Source organism: Scyliorhinus torazame, chromosome 12 (assembly GCF_047496885.1).
Source record: "Scyliorhinus torazame isolate Kashiwa2021f chromosome 12, sScyTor2.1, whole genome shotgun sequence".
Classification (NCBI taxonomy): Eukaryota; Metazoa; Chordata; class Chondrichthyes; order Carcharhiniformes; family Scyliorhinidae; genus Scyliorhinus; species Scyliorhinus torazame.
In genome coordinates, this window is record NC_092718.1 from 6,489,198 (window position 1) to 6,511,228 (window position 22,031).

The window sequence follows — 22,031 nt, forward strand, 5'->3', positions numbered from 1 at the left end:
TCCCGGCCTCCCCGAACAGGCGCCGGAATGTGGCGACTAGGGGCTTTTCACAGTAACTTCATTTGAAGCCTACTTGTGACAGTAAGTGGTTATTATTATGATTGTCTATTTTGTAAATGCTCTTTAAATTTCCAACTATTCTAGGAGACTCTTCTGCTTACAGCACAAGACAGCAAATAATTAAAGGGAACAGAACTGAGCTGGATTTGGATGCACATGTCCCACGGTGAAAGAACTTTCACTGGTAACCATTTCTAATCTTTAATGTCAGACAGACTATAATTTCTTTACAGCAGAGGGCTAATAATCAGACAATACTTAAATAATATCCACGACAATGTTCAGGGATAACGACAAAGCATTTAAATATATATATAGAATAACTGATATAAATTGCAGGGTTGCAGGTTCATCCAGAGTTTGAGGTAATTTTCAAAGAAGGAGATAGTCAACATCTTTTCCCTAGATAGTCAACATCTTTTCCCAAAGGTAGGGGAGTCTAAAACTAGAGGGCATAGGTTTAAGGTGAGAGGGGAGAGATTCAGAAGGGCCCAGAGGGGCAATTTCTTCACTCAGAGGGTAGTGAGTGTCTGGAATGGGCTGCCAGAGGTAGTAGTAGAAGCGGGTACAATTGTGTCTTTCAAAAAGCATTTAGATGGTTACATGGGTAAGATGGGTATAGAGGGTTATGGGCCAAGTGCGGGCAACTGGGACTAGCTTAATGGTAAAAAACTGGGCGGCATGGACTGGTTGGGCCGAAGGGCCTGTTTCCATGCTGTAAACTTCTATGATTCTATGAACAAGTATCTGGGAACTATAAGGAGTAATTTTATCAAGAAGTAGAGGTGACGTTGTTGCAATGCTCTCCTGATTAATAAGTTATCTGAACTAGTCAATGGGAATATTAACTGGACAGTCCCTATGTATCCACTATTCCCATGCTATGGTGGGTTTTGTAGTTTCTCTCTTTTCTTTTTACCACCACATCTGGAGTCATGGTGAACAGCTGGCTACGGTCAACTCCCATCCTTCGCGGGTCTTCCATTCTCACAAAATCTCGCAACAGGTGAAATCAATGGTGAACTTGCGAACGCACAGACGGTGCGTGCGCAGTGTGCACTTTCTACGTGGGGCAAAACATGGGAAAGGTGAGTATTGTGGGCAGTTTTGGTGCCCTTATCTGAGGAAGGATGTTCTTGCTACGGAGGGAGCGCAGTGATGGTTTACCAGACTGATTCCTGGGATGGCGGGACTGTCATATGAGGAGAGACTAAGTCGGTTAGGATTATATTCATTGGAGTTTAGAAGATTGAGGGGGAATCTCATTGAAACTTATAAAAAGCTGACAGGATTAGACAGGGTAGATTCAGAAAAATGTTCCAGATGGTGGGGGGGGGTCCAGAACTAGGGATCATAGTTTGAGGATAAGGGGTAAACCTTTTAGGACTGAGGTGAGGAGAAATTTCTTCACCCAGAGAGCGGTGAATCTGTGGAATTCGCTACCACAGAAAGTAGCTGAGGTCAAAACGTTGTGTAATTTCAAGAAGGAATCAGATTTAGCTCTTGGGGCTAAAGGGATCGAGGGATCTGGGGGGAAGGCACGATCAGGGTATTGAACTTGATGATCAGCCATGATCACAATGAATGGTGGAGCAGGCTCGAAGGGCCGAATGGCCTCCTCCTGCTTCTATTTTCTATGTCTGTTTCTATCTGAGGGTTTAACAGTCTAACCGGAGAGTCTAAATTGAGGATGAGCGAAATTTTGGGGTCGCAAACCGCGATTTTGTGTAAATAACCATTTCTGCAGTTAAACAAATTCAGGATCGAGGGGGTCTCGAATGACGCGAGTTGACTTGAGTTCAGCCTAGTTTGTATACATTTGAAGCCTCACTGAAGGATTGATTATTGATCTATACAATATGTTTGTTCTGTTTGAAACTGACCTGTGTCTGGTACATTTAAACCAATTAAGAATATCAGTGCATCTCGTGTAGTAGACTTGGTCGAAGGGGTGAGCATAGGATTCCTGAACAGTGACAGCATAACTGAAAAAAACACATAAATAATTTTAACCCATTACCATTCTGATCATGAGAATTGAAAATGGGAAGAAAATCAAAAAATATCATTAACCACAAGGCCAGATATTGATTGTCTAAAAAATCTTAAATGTAACACAGTTTATATTTACTACATCACTTTCTGTCAAAGAATATGAATTTACGCGAGATCCTGGTTATCGTTGGTAAAATGACACTGGTTTCTAGTTTGCTCCAAAGATTATGGGAATTCATTCATGTCAGATATTAGTTGCAGCTTATTAAAAACAAATTGAGCATGTTGGCTTTTATCATATTTCAGTGCACAGCAAAGTGTTTCACCACTGAATCGTGTATTCTGTTTCAGCAACGATCTAAGAGGAACATTTGTTTTCCAGGACTTAGTTGCTCTTGGCTTACTCGTTCCTTCAAATCTCTGCTGCCTGTCCATAAAAAAATGCCTGGATCCGCTTAGCAATTCCCACAACAAACAGCTCTGTGAGGACAAGCGCCACCTTTATTGCCATTTCACGGTATTATGAATGACTTGCCCAAACAAGCTTGGCATCCAGAATGTCAGACCTTGTTTGTGGCCCTACACGACTGCGGAACATTTACAAATATTATATTTCTAATCTTTAGTGTCACAAGTAGGCTTACATTAACACTGCAATGTAGTTACTGTGAAAAGCCCCTAGTCACCACATTCCGGCACCTGTTCGGGTAGACAGGGGGAGAATTCAGAATATCCAAATTACCTAACAGCATGTCTTTCAAGACTTGTGGGAGGAAACGGGAGCACCCGGAGGAAACCCACGCAGGCACGGGGAGAACGTGCAGACTCCGCACAGACAGTGACCCAAGCTGGGAATCGAACCTGGGGCCCTGGCGCTGTGATGCGACAGTGTTAACCACTGTGCTACCGTGCCGGCCTGAACTTGTGGTGCAAAACGTTCTCACTCCGGGCACATTGGGAGATTGCTGACGAATACCTCATGATTTTCCACCATCAATTGCAATTTTACCAGACGGTTCACTTCATCTAGGTAGGCTCCTGCTGAGAATGAAGGTTGGAGAACAAAGAGTCAAATTTCCTGCCAGGAATGCCCGCTCCTGGAGTTTACATTCTGCCCCTGTCTGCATGGGTCTCACTCCCACAACCCAAAGCCGTGCAGGGTAGGTGGATTGGCCGCACTAAATTGCCCCTTAATTGGAAAAATTTCAAGATATTTTTAATGAAAAGGAATGCCCACTCCAGGGGCTATTGATAAGAAAGAGGAGGAAATACTTGTCTTTGACCTAAATTTACCGAGCTTCGCTGAATTGGCACAGGAAATGAGGGGAGTGAGGGTGTTCTCGAGCCCTCTGCCTCACTTTCCTCTACCCGCAACTATAGGGTACCAAATGCAAGGGTGTCCAACACAGATGGTCTTTGCACCCCTCGGATGACAGGATCCAAGGGGCAGCCTTCTGAATTCTCTTTTGACCCCATTCCCAGTGCAAGACCCCAGTGCAAAACCCTGCCAGTCGAGAACACAACCAATCTATGCTACTGAATTGGCCCACTAAATGTGTTTGCGCCAAGCACGGTAGCATAGTGGTTAGCACAGTTGCTTCACAGCTCCAATGTCCCAGGTTCAATTCCGGCTTGGGTCACTGTCTGTGCGGAGTCTGCACATCCTCCCCGTGTGTGCGTGGGTTTCCTCCGGGTGCTCCGGTTTCCTCCCACGGTCCAGGGATGTGCAGGTTAGGTGGATTGGCCTTGCTAAATTACCCTCAGTGTCCAAAAAGGTTGGGTGGGGTTACTGGGTAGATATGTGAGCTTGGGTAGTGTGCTCTTTCTAAGGGCCAGTGCAGACTCAATGGGCCGAATTGCCTCCTTCTGCACTGTATATTCTATGAAAAATTCTATAAGACCCGGGCAGACACACTACTTCGGGTACACTCTGAACAACAAAGTCCTGTGATGATCTGGAATGAGCTACCTGATTGGGTGTGGAATCAGATTCCATAGGAACTGTCAAAATCAATTGGGCATGTACTTCAAGGGAGGGGGGGCGGGGGAGAATCTTGGATCAGGACTAAATTAGCAACAGTCAGCAGAGGCACAATGGATCAACTACCCCTTTTTCTGAGGGAAATGCTTATTCCCTATTCTGCTTCAACGGAGGTATGGTCGAGTTATTATGGATGCAAAGCTGTATTTACCACTCTGTGACACTGCATATTTCAACGATTGCATTCTCTACTTTTAGAAGTCACTTGATTCCGAAGGTTGGAATTCCTCTATTATATTGACGGTACTATACATAATTACAAGTTGATGCCTGAATCAGATATTTCTTTGAGGAAATTAGACAGATTGTCATAACTGTCTAATGATCAACATTTAATCCTAAAGGGCAAGGAAGGTCATTCGCTGCAGGCTCCCCTTGCAATGTGATTTATTAATGTCCCCATAACAAAGTCATCATGTGATGTACAGCAAATCAATAGCAGAGTTTAATCTAGCTTTTCTCTTGATTGCAATGTTATGCTCATACTAATACACTCAATCAATAGTTTATGTTGGGTGCGTTTGGTTTGCAAATGCTTTAACAAAAAAAGGAAGTCTTACTTTCTTGATTAACCTCAAGAATCACTGCGATAATTAATTTCTTCTGCTTCAACAAACTTATTTTAAAGCTACAAAAACTAAATTTATAAGAGGATGTATCTTGTACTTTACATTTTATTAACTATAGTCTCGGAGAAGAGTATAAATTGCTGATTTTCCTCTGTCCTTGCGAGTAGTTTTTATTGGCACAAAATCGGAATAGAGTTTTTTAGTTTGATTGAAATTTCTAGCTTATTCCACGCAGACAAACGTGCAGTATGTCCTAACAATAATGTAATTCTATCAGTAATAAAAACTCGATTGGGTACATGCTTCCTTTCTGTTTGTTCTGAATCTAATACAATAAGAAACAAGACGTGAATGCCCACCTTTGTTAACAATGTACATTCCAGATTACATTTATACTGATTAGAACAAGTAAAAGAAGATTGTTTCCACATTTTTAAAGCTTCTCTTCATCCAACAATTCTGAATAAAATATAAATGAAACTCTTAAATTATTGTATTTTAAGAGCTGTTTTACATATAAAGCAACAGACATTTTACATTTTCATTGTTAATTCTCCCCAATGTACTGTCTCCAGTTTGTTTCTTCATCTACAAATCCCGTAAACTTCAGTTGATTAAGTTATCTGGTAATCCCTCGGTTCGGGGTTGGAATTACAACTTTGAATACATCACCAAAAATATCCAAGTTAGAAATATTCTTGGCTCAAAGCAAACTTCCCTGCCTGCAAAATAAATTGGGATTTGTTGCTAATTTGGCTGGGAATGTGAGCTAACAGGGAAAACTGCTTGGGCTGCACTAGTGTAATTTCTGGCTAACAATGTTGCCGACAAGCAGATTTTCAGTTACTACCTGGGTATCTGAAGAAATGCTTTGCGCTGAAAGCAACTTACTGCACTTTCCAGATAAGCTATAGAAATGGTGAGAGAGCACGATGGAGGCTATTGTAACTTCTGCTGCTGAGGGAGACAAATTGAAGGTACTAAAATATACAGACACAGGCCTGTTTTGCAACTGCACGAGGCCAAAGAGGGATATCGGGGGTTAGGCCTCTGGCGAGTTGTAGGTATGTTGGCCGAACTAGATAATTACTCATTCTATTAAACTGGCTGTGATAAACTAGCAATCAAAAATATCTTTGTTTCTTGTCGTCTACCAAGATGACCCATAGTTAATTAAAGTGCAAACTACGTCTTATTACATAGACTGAACACAGGTGATTGGAGATGTGAATCTTAACATTCCATTGTGTCAGCTAATTTTAGTTTAAAATTAGTTGCTTTATATACTCCTCTGCTTTTCTTTTACCAATTTTCTTTCCTTAAAGGTATCAATATCCTGTTGGGTAGATCTCCAGGTTCACCAAGTGTTTCCAACGTCCATGTGGAACTTGTGTCTGAAGCTCTTTGGTAGTCTGTACACAGGTACAGGATCCCCATATCCGTGAAGCTCGAGACTGGATGTGTTCTGGATACGAGAATGATCTGGATTCTGGGTTTGGGGGTGGGGGGGGGGGGAAATAGGGTAACTGAAGCCGAGCTGGACCCAGCCGGGACAGGAAAAGGAAGAGAGGGAGGGGGGAGGGTGTCAAGCCAGCTTCCCCTGTTAATCCCTCACCCAAAGAACAGGGGAACGATGTGGCACAACTTGAATATGACCGGCATTGATGTCTGAAGGGGATTGTGGTTTCCAGGGCAGGATCTACTTTCCCAGGTGTTTCCAGATTTTGGGATGCTGGATAAAGAGTCTGGTCCCTGTGTACTGTATTACAAAGAATTCCACTATCAATCTGTGACTTACTCAAAAATGTAAAAGATAATGATCCCCTTTGTAAACAGTAGCCAATTTGAATATCAATGTTTCTACCGGCAACTGTACCAATGAAGGTGTTCAAATTCTATGTGACAGTTTTTTTTTAAAACACCACATAAATAAGTAAAAAAGAAGCCAGAATTATTGGGTTTACCTTTCCCAGTGACTGCACACATTGGGATCATCAGGATTCAGACACCATGCCACTCTTGCCAGATAGCAGATCACAATCACAAGTTGGCACCGACAGAATGCAGCACAAACCATTCTTTCAAATCTAAAGAAAACAAAGAATAAATTAAAAATCCCTTGTAATGTGTCCCACAAGACCAGTGTGAATACAAGAGTGTGCTTTACCAAAAACATTTCCCTCGATCGATGTGGAAATCCACTTGGTCTCCATTTAAATCTTTCCTATGATGGAATGGGGGAAGACCTGGAACTTGGCTTGTGTAGAAGTGAGGGTTCAAACATACATCTAACCTGCCTTGGGTACATCATACTGACGTTTAAAAGCAGCGTTCTGCGTTGTTCCAAATTCACCCAACAGTCATGAAAATGCAGTGTTTACAACTGACACGGTTAACACGTTTGCTATCCAGGATGGAACTGAGCTATATAGAGTAAAGGGTATAATGCACACGTAGGCTATCAGCGAGTACAAAACCTTTTTTAAAATTACTTTCAGAGTTACAAAGCCAGGGCTCAGAGTGTGGACAGGGGCAAACCCCTAATCCAGCTCCTTGCCTGCTCCAAAAAACAATTCAAATTGAATCCAATTCATGGATTCTTTGGATCCTCACTGTCTTCAGGTGATGTCCCGGAGGACTGGAGAATAGCCAATGTTGTTCCTTTGTTTAAGAAGGGTAGCAAGGATAATCCCGGGAACTACAGGCCGGTGAGCCTTACGTCAGTGGTAGGGAAATTACTGGAGAGAATTCTTCGAGACAGGATCTACTCCCATTTGGAAGCAAGTGGATGTATTAGTGAGAGGCAGCACGGTTTTGTGAAGGGGAGGTCGTGTCTCACTAACTTGATAGAGTTTTTCGAAGAGGTCACAAAGATGATTGATGCAGGTAGGGCAGTGGATGTTGTCTATATGGACATCAGTAAGGCCTTTGACAAGGTCCCTCATGGTAGACTGGTACAAAAGGTGAAGTCACACGGGTTCAGGGGTGAGCTGGCAAGGTGGGTACAGAACTGGCTAGGTCATAGAAGGCAGAGAGTAGCAATGGAAGGGTGCTTTTCTAATTGGAGGGCTGTGACTAGTGGTGTTCCGCAGGGATCAGTGCTGGGGCCTTTGCTGTTCATAGTATACATAAATGATTTGGAGGAAAATGTAACTGGTCTGATTAGTAAGTTTGCAGACGCCACAAGGTCGGTGGAATTGCGGATAGCGATGAGGACTGTCAGAAGATACAGCAGGATTTAGATTGTTTGGAGACTTGGGTGGAGAGATGGCAGATGGAGTTTAATCCGGACAAATGTGAGGTAATGCATTTTGGAAGGTCTAATGCAGGTAGGGAATATACAGTGAATGGTAGAACCCTCAAGAGTATTGAAAGTCAGAGAGATCTAGGTGTACAGGTCCACAGGACACTGAAAGGGGCAACACAGGTGGAGAATGTAGTCAAGAAGGCATACAGCATGCTTGCCTTCATTGGCTGGGGCATTGAGTATAAGAATTGGCAAGTCATTTTGCAGCTGTATAGAACCTTAGTTAGGCCACACTTGGAGTATAGTGTTCAATTCTGGTCGCCACACTCCCAGAAGGACATGGAGGCTTTAGAGAGGGTGCAGAAGAGATTTACCAGGATGTTGCCTGCTATGGAGGGCATTAGCTATGAGGAGCGGTTGAATAAACTCGGTTTGTTCTCACTGGAACGACGAAGGTTGAGGGGCGACCTGAAAGAGGTCTTCAAAATTATGAGGGGCATAGACAGAGTGGATAGTCAGAGGCTTTTCCCCAGGGTAGAGGGGTCAATTACTAGGGGGCATAGGTTTAAGGTGCGAGGGGCAAGGTTTAGAGTAGATGTACGAGGCAAGTTTTTTTACACAGAGGGTAGTAGTGGGTGCCTGGAACTCGCTGCCGGAGGAGGTGGTGGAAGCAGGGACGATAGTGACATTTAAGGGGCATCTTGACAAATACATGAATAGGATGGGAATAGAGGGATACGGACCCAGGAAATGGAGAAGATTGTAATTTAGTCGGGCAGCATGGTCGGCACGGGCTTGGAGGGCCGAAGGGCCTGTTCCTGTGTGAGGTACCCTCAATAATGACGCTTAGAGATTAAACTGTAAAGAAGGCTTTATTAGACTAATAACTATACTACAGCTAGAGATGAGAGCTGACTGTTACACAGACCATGAGGCAGCCCTTTATGTATGGCTCCCAGATGGGCGGAGCCAGAGGCGGAGTCCCCAGGGTTCCAAGCCCGGTCTTAAAGGGGACATCACCTTACATGATGATAAGGCAGTAACCGTTCATCACACTGTGCTGTACTTTTCTTTGTTCTTTTTTCTTTGTATGGTCCCCACAAGAGAGACGCACCAGATCCAGGCATTACACCTGACCTCACGCTCATCTTAGCCAAAAGGCCGAGAAGGTGATAGCGAGTACAAAACTGAGCGTGGTTATGATTTGGAATAGATTTCTCATTTCCAGACTAACGTGTGATGAATGGCCAGATGCCGGAGGTACTGGAGGTCACCCAGATCCCAGGCAGAGTCAACAGCTTCAGGAAAGGACGGGAGATAACTGGGTGAGCATAAGAATCTTCATTCAAAGAATGGAAATCCAGAATATTTCTGATGTGCAGAACCACTTGGATTTCCTAAACCCACTGATTACTTGTTATTCTCTTTCATAGGAATCATAGAATTTACAGTGCAGAAGGAGGCCATTCGGCCCATCGAGTCTGCACCGGCCTTTACAAAGAGCACCCTACTCAAGCCCACGTCTCTGTCCTATCCCCGTAACCCAGTAACACCCACTTAACCTTTTTTTTTTTTAAGACACTAAGGGCAATTTTAGCCTGGCCAATCCACCTAACCGGAAATCTTTGGACTGCGGGAGGGAACCGGAGCACCCGGAGGAAACCGACGCAGATCTTTATCTTTGTAACTATCCCATATGAGGCAGCAAGTACTTTGGAGGGTCACAGCACAGCCAGAACACCACCTTTTCATACAGCAACTTAATCTGATGACTACACACCATCCCAGCACATTCATTTCATTAAGATGATTCCACAATTGGGATCCTGTGGAGCACTGAAATTGAGAAGGCTTTGGAAATCAACATACAGAAGAAAACAAATATGGGCACATGTTGGATAGAGGTGTAAGCACACATTATTCAAAGCACTTACTGCTACGCTCAAGTTACCCTATATAAGCATGACTAAGTGAGGAAGATATGTGACAATCAATGAGGAAAATAACCTCAATGATGTCAAGACTTAACTTGAGCAATTCTTCCATTTCACACACAATATTCTATTCACACGATGGGTTTTTAGACAAGCTGAAAAGCTGCCCTATGTGGTCACTGTTGGAGGGGGAACAAGCCACTGGCTGCTCCTGCACCCAGGTAGCCACGGAGAGTCTCTTGGCTTCCTTGATGCACTGCACTCTCCCCCCCCCACCCACAGCGTGCTGTTGAATGGCTGCATTCAGGCGCCAAAACTTCAGCCACCCCCCCCCCCATTCCCCCACGGGGAACTGGAGTGGAATATTCCTCGAGCTGGCCCCAACCAGGTGCTCAGAAATGGCCTCGAGGGAGGATGGAGCGGGGAACAGTCACCGATGACGGAACTGTTTCGAAGCTCCCGGCAATCGCTAATTCTGGCAGGGGTGAAAAATCCAACCGGTTGATTCGGTTCCTCTCTCCGCAGCAGCCGCCAGGCTGCCTGGGTATTTCCAGAATTTGTAAAAATATATATTTTTGTCAGAGTTTTGTCATTTGTACAGATAATGCAACAAGCTTTCAAAACACACACTGGTACAATGCAAAACAGTTATCTGTGCAAATATAAGAACAGAGAAATACACAACAATGTCAGAACTACAATCCTTAAGAACTAATCACATGATGGGGGACGGGGGTGGGGGGGAGAGGTTAAAGCCAGACTCTCAACACGGTTCACTGAAAACCTTGGAGGAGCAGGTCAGCAGAGTGGAGCCTATAAATGTGAGCTGGGGAATGTGTCTGGCTGAGATCGAGTTTCAGAAATCAGAAATTCCAGAGGAATTCCATCCACAAAACTATTTCACGCTAATTTTGAAACAAAGGATACTTGTCGCTAATCCAGGAATAAAGGATATTTTTCCGAGCTGCGAAAGTGAGGATGTTACACATTTTTGTTTTCATTAATGTCAATAATTCTCTTATCTGGAAGACCCAGAATTAGGGACATAAGATTAAATTCTAGAGCCATGCCAAACATCCACTCAAGCTCCTTAACTAGACCAGACCAATCGGATTGAATCGTGACACAGGGCCACACACGGTATATGTAAGTATCCTCAACTACTGGGCACATCAGGGAAATAGGAGGGTCAAACTTATGTCTCAAACCTGGTGCAATAAACAGATTATCGATATAAAAGGAAGCAAAGTATTGTACACACCCCTGTCTGCATCAACGGGGCAAGGTGGAGATAGTTGACAGCTTCAAATTCCGAGGGGTGCACACCACCAAAAATCTGTCCTGGTTGACGCTACGACCAAGAAAGCACAGCAGCACCTTTACTTCCTCAGGAAACTAAGGAAATTTGGCATGTCCACACGGACTCTTACCAACTTTTACAGGTGCACCAATAGAAATCATCCCATCTGGCTGCATCACAGCCTGGTATGGCAACTGCTCGGCCCAAGACCGCAAGAACCTTCAGAGAGTCGTGAACATCGCCCTGTCCATCACACGAACCTGCCTCCCATCCATTGACTCCATCTACACCTCCTGCTGCCTGGAGAAAGCGGGCAGCATAATCAAAGACCCCTCCCACCCGCCTTACTCACTCTTCCAACTTCTTCCATCGGGCAGGAGATACAGAAGTCTGAGAACACACACGACCAGACTCAAAAACAGCTTCTTCCCCGTTGGTTCCAGACTCCTAAAGGCCCTCTTATGGACTGACCTGATTAATCCTACACCCTGTATTCTTCACTCGATGCCGGTGTCTATGTATTTACATTGTGCACCTTGTGTTGCCCTATTATGTATTTTCTTTTCAGGTGGTAAATGACCTGTTTGAGCTGCTCGCAGAAAAATACTTTTCACTGTACCTCGGTACACGTGACAATAAACAAATCCAATCCAAGACCCTTAACAATCACATATCTACCCTCCCCCCTGCCCCCCCCCCCTCTTACCCTTCAGACAATTCTCCACCTTGAAATGAGCATTTTTATTGACCATTTTTGGTCCCCTAAATACTGGCCGAGAACGAGGCAAAGAAAACCTGCCCCACCTAGTCCTGCTTTAATGTTAAGAGCTCCTCATGATTCAGGTGAATCTCCTGTAACAAGGCAATCTCCACTTTCTCCTTTTCAATGACAGGACCCTTTTCCTTTTGATAGGTTGATGAATTCCCCACACATTCCAGGAGCATGGTTTTAAATTAGCTCCCGTCATTGCACAATCCACCAGAAGAAATAAAGGACACAACCCCTCCAGTCAAACCAGAGGCACCATAAAGTCGTGGTAACGTTTTTTTCTTAGATAATTGACCTGTCTGTACCATTGCAGGATTTAGTCAACACCTTACAAATCCCATAGAATCATAGAATCGCTACAGTGCAGAAGTGGGCCATTCAGCCCATCGAGTCTGTACCGACCCTCTGAAAGAGTACTCGGTCTACCCTGCCCTATCCTTGTAACCCCATCTAACCGTTGGACACTAAGGGACAATTTAGCATGGCCAATCCACCTAACCCGCACATCTTTGTGAGAGGAAACCGGAGCACCCGGACGAAACCCACGCACACACGGGGAGAACGTGCAAACTTCACCCAGACAGTCACCAGAGGCCAGAATCGAACCCGGGTCCTGGGCGCTGTGAGGCAGCAGTGCTGACCACTGTGCCACCTTGGCGTCCCAACACAACAAAAATACAAAACAAACCACAACCACATTAATCCGAAGGGGACATTTCTCAACACAAGTGAGGACCCACGAGGCTAATCCTACGGCCAAACTATCATTACCATTCGGAGACATACTCCTCAAAAAGGAGATGCGATTAAGTCAAAAAGAGAATGGGTGCCAAATGTCCCTCCCGTATTTTAGGCCCTCCCAAGAAGACCTGGGGCTTTCCCCCACCTCTCAGCAATGGCACGCCTGTGGTGCACACACCTCGCAGGGTCCCAACACCCCTTAAGGGCCGCCTCAAGCAGCAGCTGCAGGACTTCCAGAACCAAGGAGTGATTTCCAAAGTCACGGAACCGACCGACTGGGTCAGTTCCATGGTATGTGTAAAAAAGCCTTCCGACGAATTGAGAATTTGCATTGATCCCAAGGATCTAAATCGCAATATTATGAGAGAGCACTTTCCAATTCCCAAGCGCGAAGAGCTCACATGTGAGATGGCTCGCGCCAAGCTCTTAACCAAACTCGACACCGGCATTAATGAGGACATAGCCAACACAGTGCTCAACTGCCCCACTTGTCAGCGCTTCCAGCCGGCCCAACCACATGAGACCCTGCAGCCCCATGAGTTAGTCATGTCACCATGGACCAAGGTGGGCATCGACCTGTTCCACGCGCTGGGTAGTGACTATGTCCTGATCGTGGACTACTTTTCGAATTACCCGGAGGTGATACGGTTGCACGACCTCACCTCGTCTGCAGTCAGTCGTGCATGTAAAGAAACCTTTGCCCGACATGGCATCCCACTCATGGTTATAGAACATAGAAAAATAAGGCACTGAACAGGCCCTTCGGCCCACGATGTTGTGCCGAACCTTTGTCCTAGATTAATCATAGATTATCATAGAATTTACAGTGCAGAAGGAGGCCATTCGGCCCATTGAGTCTGCACCGGCTCTTGGAAAGAGCACCCTACCCAAGGTCAACACCTCCACCCAACACTAAGGGCAATTTTGGACACTAAGGGCAATTTATCATGGCCAATCCACCTAACCTGCACATCTTTGGACTGTGGGAGGAAACCGGAGCACCCGGAGGAAACCCACGCAGACACGGGGAGGACGTGCAGTCTCCGCACAGACAGTGACCCAAGCCGGAATCGAACCTGGGACCCTGGAGCTGTGAAGCAATTATGCTATCCACAATGCTACCGTGCTGCCCTTAAGAACAAATTAATCTACACTGTATCATTCTACCGTAATCCATGTACCTATCCAATGGCTGCTTGAAGGTCCCTAATGTTTCCGACTCAACTACTTCCACAGGCAGTGCATTCCATGCCCCCACTACTCTCTGGGCAAAGAACCTACCTCTGACATCCCCCCTATATCTTCCACCATTCACCTTAAATTTATGTCCCCTTGGAATGGTTTGTTCCACCCGGGGAAAAAGTCTCTGACTGTCTACTCTATCTATTCCCCTGATCATCTTATAAACCTCTATCAAGTCACCCCTCATCCTTCTCCGTTCTAATGAGAAAAGGCCTAGCACCCTCAACCTTTCCTCGTAAGACCTACTCTCCATTCCAGGCAACATCCTGGTAAATCTCCTTTGCACCTTTTCCAAAGCTTCCACATCCTTCCTAAAATGAGGTGACCAGAACTGTACACAGTACTCCAAATGTGGCCTTACCAAAGTTTTGTACAGCTGCATCATCACCTCATGGCTCTTAATCCCTCTGTTAATGAACGCTAGCACACCATAGGCCTTCTTCACAGCTCTATCCACTTGAGTGGCAACTTTCAAAGATGTATGAACATAGACCCCCAAGCACTCTCTGCTCCTCCACATTGCCAAGAACTCTACCGTTAACTCTGTATTCCGCATTCATATTTGTCCTTACAAAATGGACAACCTCACATTTTTCAGGGTTAAACTCCATCTGCCACTTCTCAGCCCAGCTCTGCATCCTATTTATGCCTCTTTGCAGCCGACAACAGCCCTCCTCATTATCCACAACTCCACCAATCTTCGTATCGTCTGCAAATTTACTAACCCACCCTTCAACTCCCTCATCCAAGTCATTAATGAAAAGCACAAACAGCAGAGGACCCAGAACTGATCCCTGCGGTACTCCACTGGTAACTGGGATCCAGGCTGAATATTTGCCATCCACCACCACTCTCTGACTTCTATCGGTTAGCCAGTTCGTTATCCAATTGGCCAAATTTCCCACTATCCCACGCCTCCTTACTTTCTGCATAAGCCTACCATGGGGAACCTTATCAAATGCCTGACTAAAATCCATGTACACTACATCCACTGCTTTACCTTCATCCACATGCTTGGTCACCTCCTCAAAGAGTTCAATAAGACTTGTAAGGCAAAACCTACCCCTCACAAATCCGTGCTGACTATTCCTAATCAAGCAGTGTCTTGCCAGATGCTCAAAAATCCCATCCTTCAGTACCCTTTCCATGACTTTGCCTACCACCGAAGTAAGACTAACTGGCCTGTAATTCCCAGGGTTATCCCTAGTCCCTTTTTTGAACAGGGGCACGACATTCGCCACTCTCCAATCCCCTGGTACCACCCCTGTTGACAGTGAGGACGAAAAGATCATTGCCAATGGCTCTGCAATTTCATCTCTTGCTTCCCATAGAATCCTTGGATATATCCCGTCAGGCCCGGGGGACTTGTCTATCCTCAAGTTTTTCAAAATGCCCAACACATCTTCCTTGTGTTCACTCCAACACAAGTATTTCCTCGAGCTTACCAATCTGTTTCACACTGTCCTCTCCAACAATATGGCCCGTCTCATTTGTAAATACAGAAGAAAAGTACTCGTTCAAAACCTCTCCTATCTCTTCAGACTCAATATACAATCGCCCGCTACTGTCCTTGATCGGACCTACCCTCGCTCAAGTCATTCTCATATTTCTCACATATGTGTAAAAGGCCTTGAGGTTTTTCTTGATCTTACCCGCCAAAGATTGTTCATGCCCTCTCTTAGCTCTCCTAATCCCTTTCTTCAGTTCCCTCCTGGCTATCTTGTATCCCTCCAGCGCCCTGTCTGAACCTTGTTTCCTCAGCCTTACATAAGTCTCCTTTTTCCTCTTAACAAGACATTCAACCTCTCTTGTCAACCATGGTTCCCTCACTCGACCATCTCTTCCCTCCCTGACAGGGACATACATATCAAGGACACGTAGTACCTGTTCCTTGAACAAGTTCCACATTTCACTTGTGTCCTTCCCTGACAGCCTATGTTCCCAACTTATGCACTTCCATTCTTGTCTGACAACATCGTATTTACCCTTCCCCCAATTGTAAACCTTGCCCTGTTGCACGCACCTATCCCTCTCCATTACTAAAGTGAAAGTCACAGAATTGTGGTCACTATCTCCAAAATGCTCCCCCACTAACAAATCTATCACTTGCCCTGGTTCATTACCAAGAACCAAATCTAATATTGCCTCCCCTCTGGTCGGACAATCTACATACTGTGTTAGAAAAGCTTCCTGGACACACTGCACAAACACCACCCCATCCAAACTATTTGATCTAAAGAGTTTCCACTCAATGTTTGGGAAGTTAAAGTCACCCATGGCTACTACCCTGTGATTTCTGCACCTTTCCAAAATCTGTTTCCCAATCTGTTCCTCCACATCTCTGCTACTATTGGGGGGCCTATAGAAAACTCCTAACAGTTGACTGCTCCTTTCCTATTTCTGACTTCAACCCATACTACCTCAGTAGGCAGATAATCCTCGAACTGCCTCTCTGCAGCTGTTCTACTATCTCTAATTAACGATGCCACCCCCCCCCACCTCTTTTACCACCCTCCCTAATCTTATTGAAACATCTATAACCGGGGACCTCCAACAACCATTTCTACCCCTCTTCTATCCAAGTTTCCGTGATGGCCACCACATCGTAGTCCCAAGTACCGATCCATGCCTTAAGTTCATCCACCTTATTCCTGATGCTTCTTGCGTTGAAGTATACACACTTCAACCCATCTCCGTGCCTGCAAGTACTCTCCTTTGTCAGTGTTCCCTTCCCCACTGCCTCACTACACGCTTTGGCGTCCTGAATATCGGCTAGCTTAGTTGCTGGTCTATAAATCTGGTTCCCATTCCCCTGCCAAATTAGTTTAAACCCTCCCGAAGAGTACTAGAAAACCTCCCTCCCAGGATATTGGTGCCCCTCTGGTTCAGATGCAACCCGTCCTGCTTGTACAGGTCCCACCTTCCCCAGAATGCGTTCCAATTATCCAAATACCTGAAGCCCTCCCTCCTACACCATTCCTGCAGCCACGTGTTCAGCTGCACTCTCTCGCTATCCTAGCCTCGCTATCACGTGGCACCGGCAACAAACCAGAGATGACAACTCTGTCTGTCCTGGCTTTTAACTTCCAGCCTAACTCCCTAAACTTGTTTATTACCTCCACACCCCTTTTCCTACCTACGTCGTTGGTACCAATGTGCACCATGACTTCTGGCTGCTCTCCCTCCCCCTTAAGGATCCTGAAGATACGATCCGAGACATCCCTGGCCCTGGCACCCGGGAGGCAACATACCTTCTGGGAGTCTCGCTCGCGACCACGGAATCTCCTATCTATTCCCCTAACCATTGAATCTCCTACTACTATTGCTTTTCAATTCTCCCCCCTTCCCTTCTGAGCCCCAGAGCCAGACTCAGTGCCAGAGACCTGGCCGCTAGGGCCTTCCCCCGGTAGATCATCCCCCCCCAACAGCATCCAAAACGGTATACTTGTTTTGAAGGGGAACGGCCACGAGGGATCCCTGCACTGTCTGCCTGTTTTTTTTTTTTCCCCTGACTGTAACCCAGTTACTCTTGTCCTGTACCTTGGGTGTGGTTACCTCCGTGTAACTCATTGCTATCACCCCCTCTGCCTCCCGGATGATCCGGAGTTCATCCAGCTTCAGCTCCAGTTCCCTAACACGGTCTTTGAGGAGCTGGAGTTGGTGCACTTCCCGCAGGTATAGTCAGCGGGGACACCGGTGGTATCCCTCACCACCCACATCCTACAGGAGGAGCATGCAACTGGCCTAGCCTCCATCCCCTCTTACCTTACAGAATATAGCTGCCCTGTGGACCAACTGGATCTCCGCCCTCCGACTCTGCTCCCAGTCAGCTGCACTCTCTGTAAACTCCTGGCTCCCTTCTCGCTCTTTGCGGAAATGTAGGAAACAAAATGAAAGGAGCGTCTTACTCCCTCCTCACCTAACTCCCTCAGTCACCAAACTCTCACTACAGCACTCAAATGCGCCAAATTCAGCACACCCTCAGTCACCAAACTCTCACCTTAGCACTCAAATGCACCAAACTAAGCACTCAGTGCAAACAAAGTCTGCACTGTAGGGGATCACTTTTATACTGTGAATCTAGCCTCTGAAAACTGACCTAATCCAATTCACTAATTAACAAGCTCCAGCTGCAAGTACCTACAAGTAGAACCTTTGTTTAAAGCTGATTGAAAATTCACCTTCTTCTAAACCAAACAGCAACTTTTAAGTTAATTAACTAAATAAAAGAAAGACTACACTTTAGATAAAAATGAAGCCTTATACTCCCTCAGTCACCAAACTCTCACCATAGCACTCAAATGCACCAAATTCAGCACTCAGTGCAAACAAAGGACACCTCAGAGGGCAGTGAGGCTATATGGGTAGAGATCAGGAATAAGAAGGGTGCAGTCACAATGTTGGGGGTTTGCTACAGGCCTCCCAACAGACAGCGGGAGATAGAGGAGGAGATAGGTAGACAGATTTTGGAAAAGAGTAAAAACAACAGGGTTGTGGTGATGGGAGACTTCAACTTCCCCAATATTGACTGGGACTCACTTAGTGCCAGGGGCTTAGACGGGGCAGAGTTTGTAAGGAGCATCCAGGAGGGCTTCTTAAAACAATATGTAGACAGTCCAACTAGGGAAGGGGCGGTACTGGACCTGGTATTGGGGAATGAGCCCGGCCAGGTGGTAGAAGTTTCAGTAGGGGAGCATTTTGGGAACAGTGACCACAATTCAGTAAGTTTTAAAGTGCTGGTGGACAAGGATAAGAGTGGTCCTAGGGTGAATGTGCTAAATTGGGGGAAGGCTAATTATAACAATATTAGGCGGGAACTGAAGAATCTAGATTGGGGGCGGATGTTTGAGGGCAAATCAACATCTGACATGTGGGAGGCTTTCAAGTGTCAGTTGAAAGGAATTCAGGACCGGCATGTTCCTGTGAGGAAGAAGGATAAATACGGCAATTTTCAGGAACCTTGGATAACGAGAGATATTGTAGGCCTCGTCAAAAAGAAAAAGGAGGCATTTGTCAGGGCTAAAAGGCTGGGAACAGACGAAGCCTGTGTAGAATATAAGGAAAGTAGGAAGGAACTTAAGCAAGGAGTCAGGAGGGCTAGAAGGGGTCACGAAATGTAATTGGCAAATAGGGTTAAGGAAAATCCCAAGGCTTTTTACACGTACATAAAAAGCAAGAGGGTAGCCAGGGAAAGGGTTGGCCCACTGAAGGATAGGCAAGGGAATCTATGTGTGGAGCCAGAGAAAATGGGCAAGGTACTAAACGAATACTTTGCATCAGTATTCACCAAAGAGAAGGAATTGGTAGATGTTGAGTCTGGAGAAGCGTGTGTAGATAGCCTGAGTCACATTAAGATCCAAAAAGACGAGGTGTTGGGCGTCTTAAAAAATATTAAGGTAGATAGGTCCCCAGGGCCTGATGGGATCTACCCCAGAATACTGAAGGAGGCTGGAGAGGAAATTGCTGAGGCCTTGACAGAAATCTTTGGATCCTCACTGTCTTCAGTTGATGTCCCGGAGGACTGGAGAATAGCCAATGTTGTTCCTCTGTTTAAGAAGGCTAGCAAGGATAATCCAGGGAACTACAGGCCGGTGAGCCTTACTTCAGTAGTAGGGAAATTACTGGAGAGAATTCTTCGAGACAGGATCTACTCCCATTTGGAAGCAAATGGACGTATTAGTGAGAGGCAGCATGGTTTTGTGAAGGGCGGTCATGTCTCACTAACTTGATAAGAGTTTTTCGAGGAGGTCACAAAGATGATTGATGCAGGTAGGGCAGTGGATGTTGTCTATATGGACTTCAGTAAGGCCTTTGACAACGTCCCTCATGGTAGACTAGTACAAAAAGTGAAGTCACACGGGATCAGGGGTGAGCTGGCAAGGTGGATACAGAACTGGCTAGGTCATAGAAGGCAGAGAGTAGCAATGGAAGGATGCTTTTCTAATTGGAGGGCTGTGACCAGTGGTGTGCTGCAGGGATCAGTGCTGGGACCTTTGCTGTTTGTAGTATATATAAATGATTTGGAGGAAAATGTAACTGGTCTGATTAGTAAGTTTGCAGACGACACAAAGGTTAGTGGAATTGCGGATAGCGATGAGGACTGTCAGAGGATACAGCAGGATTTAGATTGTTTGGAGACTTGGGCGGCGAGATGGCAGGTGGAGTTTAATCTGGACAAATGTGAGGTCATGCATTTTGGAAGGTCTAATGCAGGTCGGGAATATACAGTGAATGGTAGAACCCTCAAGAGTATTGAAAGTCAGAGAGATCTAGGTGTACAGGTCCACAGGTCACTGAAAGGGGCAACACAGGTGGAGAAGGTAGTCAAGAAGGCATACGGCATGCTTGCCTTCACTGGCCGGGGCATTGAGTATAAGAATTAGCAAGTCATGTTGCAGCTGTATAGAACCTTAGTTAGGCCACACTTGGAGTATAGTGTTCAATTCTGGTCGCCACACTACCAGAAGGATGTGGAGGCTTTAGAGAGGGTGCAGAAGAGATTTACCAGAATGTTGCCTGGTATGGAGGGCATTAGCTATGAGGAGCGGTTGAATAAACTCGGTTTGTTCTCACTGGAATGACAGAGGTTGAGGGGCGACCTGATAGAGGTCTACAAAATTACGAGGGGCATAGTCAGAGTGGATAGTCAGAGGCTTTTCCCCAGTGTAGAGGGGTCAATTACTAGGGGGCATAGGTTTAAGGTGAGAGGGGCAAGGTTTAGAGTCGATGTACAAGGCAAGTTTTTTTTACACAGAGGGTAGTGGGTGCCTGGAACTCGCTACCAGAGGAGATGGTGGAAGCAGGGACAATAGTGACATTTAAGGGGCATCTTGACAAATACATGAATAGGATGGGAATAGAGGGATACGGACCCAGGAAGTGGAGACGATTGTAGTTTAGTTGGGCAGCATGGTCGGCACGGGCTTGGAGGGCATAAGGGCCTGTTCCTGTGCTGTACCTTTCTTTGTTCTTTGTTCTAGGGGATCACTTTTATACTGTGAATCTAGCCTCTGAAATCTGGCCTAATCCAATTAACTAATTAACAAGTTCCAGCTGCAAGTACCTACAAGTAGAACCTTTGTTTAAAGCTGATTGAAAAATCACCTTCTTCTAAACCAAACAGTAACCTTTAAGTTAATTCACTAAATAAAAGAAAGACTATACTTTAGATAAAAATGAAGCCTTGTACTTCCTCAGTCTCCAAACTTTCACTATAGCACTCAAATGCACCAAATTCAGCACTCCCTCAGTCACCAAACTCTCACGATAGCACTCAAATGCACCAAATTCAGCACTCAGTGCAAACAAAGTCTGCACTGTAGGGGATCACTTTTATACTGTGAATCTAGCCTCTGAAAACTGGCCTAATCCAATTCACTAATTAACAAACCCCAGCTGCAAGTACCTACAAGTAGAACCTTTGTTTAAAGCTGATTGAAAATTCACTTTCTTCTAAACCAAACAGCAACTTTTAAGTTAATTCACTAAATAAAAGAAAGACTATACTCTAGATAAAAATGAAGCCTTGTACTCCCTCAGTCTCCAAACTTTCACTATAGCACTCAAATGTACCAAATGCAGCACTCCCTCAGTCACCAAACTCTCACTATAGCACTCAAATGCACCAAATTCAGCACTCAGTGCAAACAAAGTCTGCTCTGTAGGGATCACTTTTATACTGTGAATCTAGCCTCTGAAAACTGGCCTAATCCAATTCACTAATTAACAAGCTCCAGCTGCAAGTACCTACAAGTAGAACCTTTGTTTAAAGCTGATTGAAAATTCACCTTCTTCTAAACCAAACAGCAACTTTTAAGTTAATTAACTAAATAAAAGAAAGACTATACTTTAGATAAAAATGAAGCCTTGTACTCACTCAGTCACCAAACTCTCACGATAGCACTCAAATGCACCAAATTCAGCACTCCCTCAGTCACCAAACTCTCACGATAGCACTCAAATGCACCAAATTCAGCACTCAGTGCGAAATTATTATTATGCACAGTTATGTCAGACAATGGCCCCTGCTTCGCCAGCCTAGAATGGTCCAGCTTTGCCAGATGGTACAATTTTGCCCATGTGACATCCAGTCCCCTGTACCCCTAATCCAACAGCAAAGCAGAGAAGGGAGTA

At 45.3% G+C, this 22,031-nt stretch overlaps 1 protein-coding gene across 13 annotated transcripts in view; it reads right to left on the reverse strand.

Moving 5' to 3' along the window:
- The window catches only part of megf11 (multiple EGF-like-domains 11), a 664,461-nt gene that overhangs the window by 488,813 nt on the left and 153,617 nt on the right, over nucleotides 1-22,031 (reverse strand). For all 13 annotated transcript variants that reach the window (XR_011933847.1, XR_011933846.1, XM_072470335.1 and 10 more), the window contains 2 exons: nucleotides 6,630-6,752; nucleotides 1,944-2,045 (listed from right to left, as the gene is read on the reverse strand). Coding sequence is in view for 11 of the 13 variants with exons in the window: in XM_072470335.1 (XP_072326436.1) it covers nucleotides 1,944-2,045; nucleotides 6,630-6,742 (215 nt within the window). In the remaining 2 variants the exon portion in view is untranslated. The remainder of the gene's footprint in view (nucleotides 1-1,943; nucleotides 2,046-6,629; nucleotides 6,753-22,031) is intronic.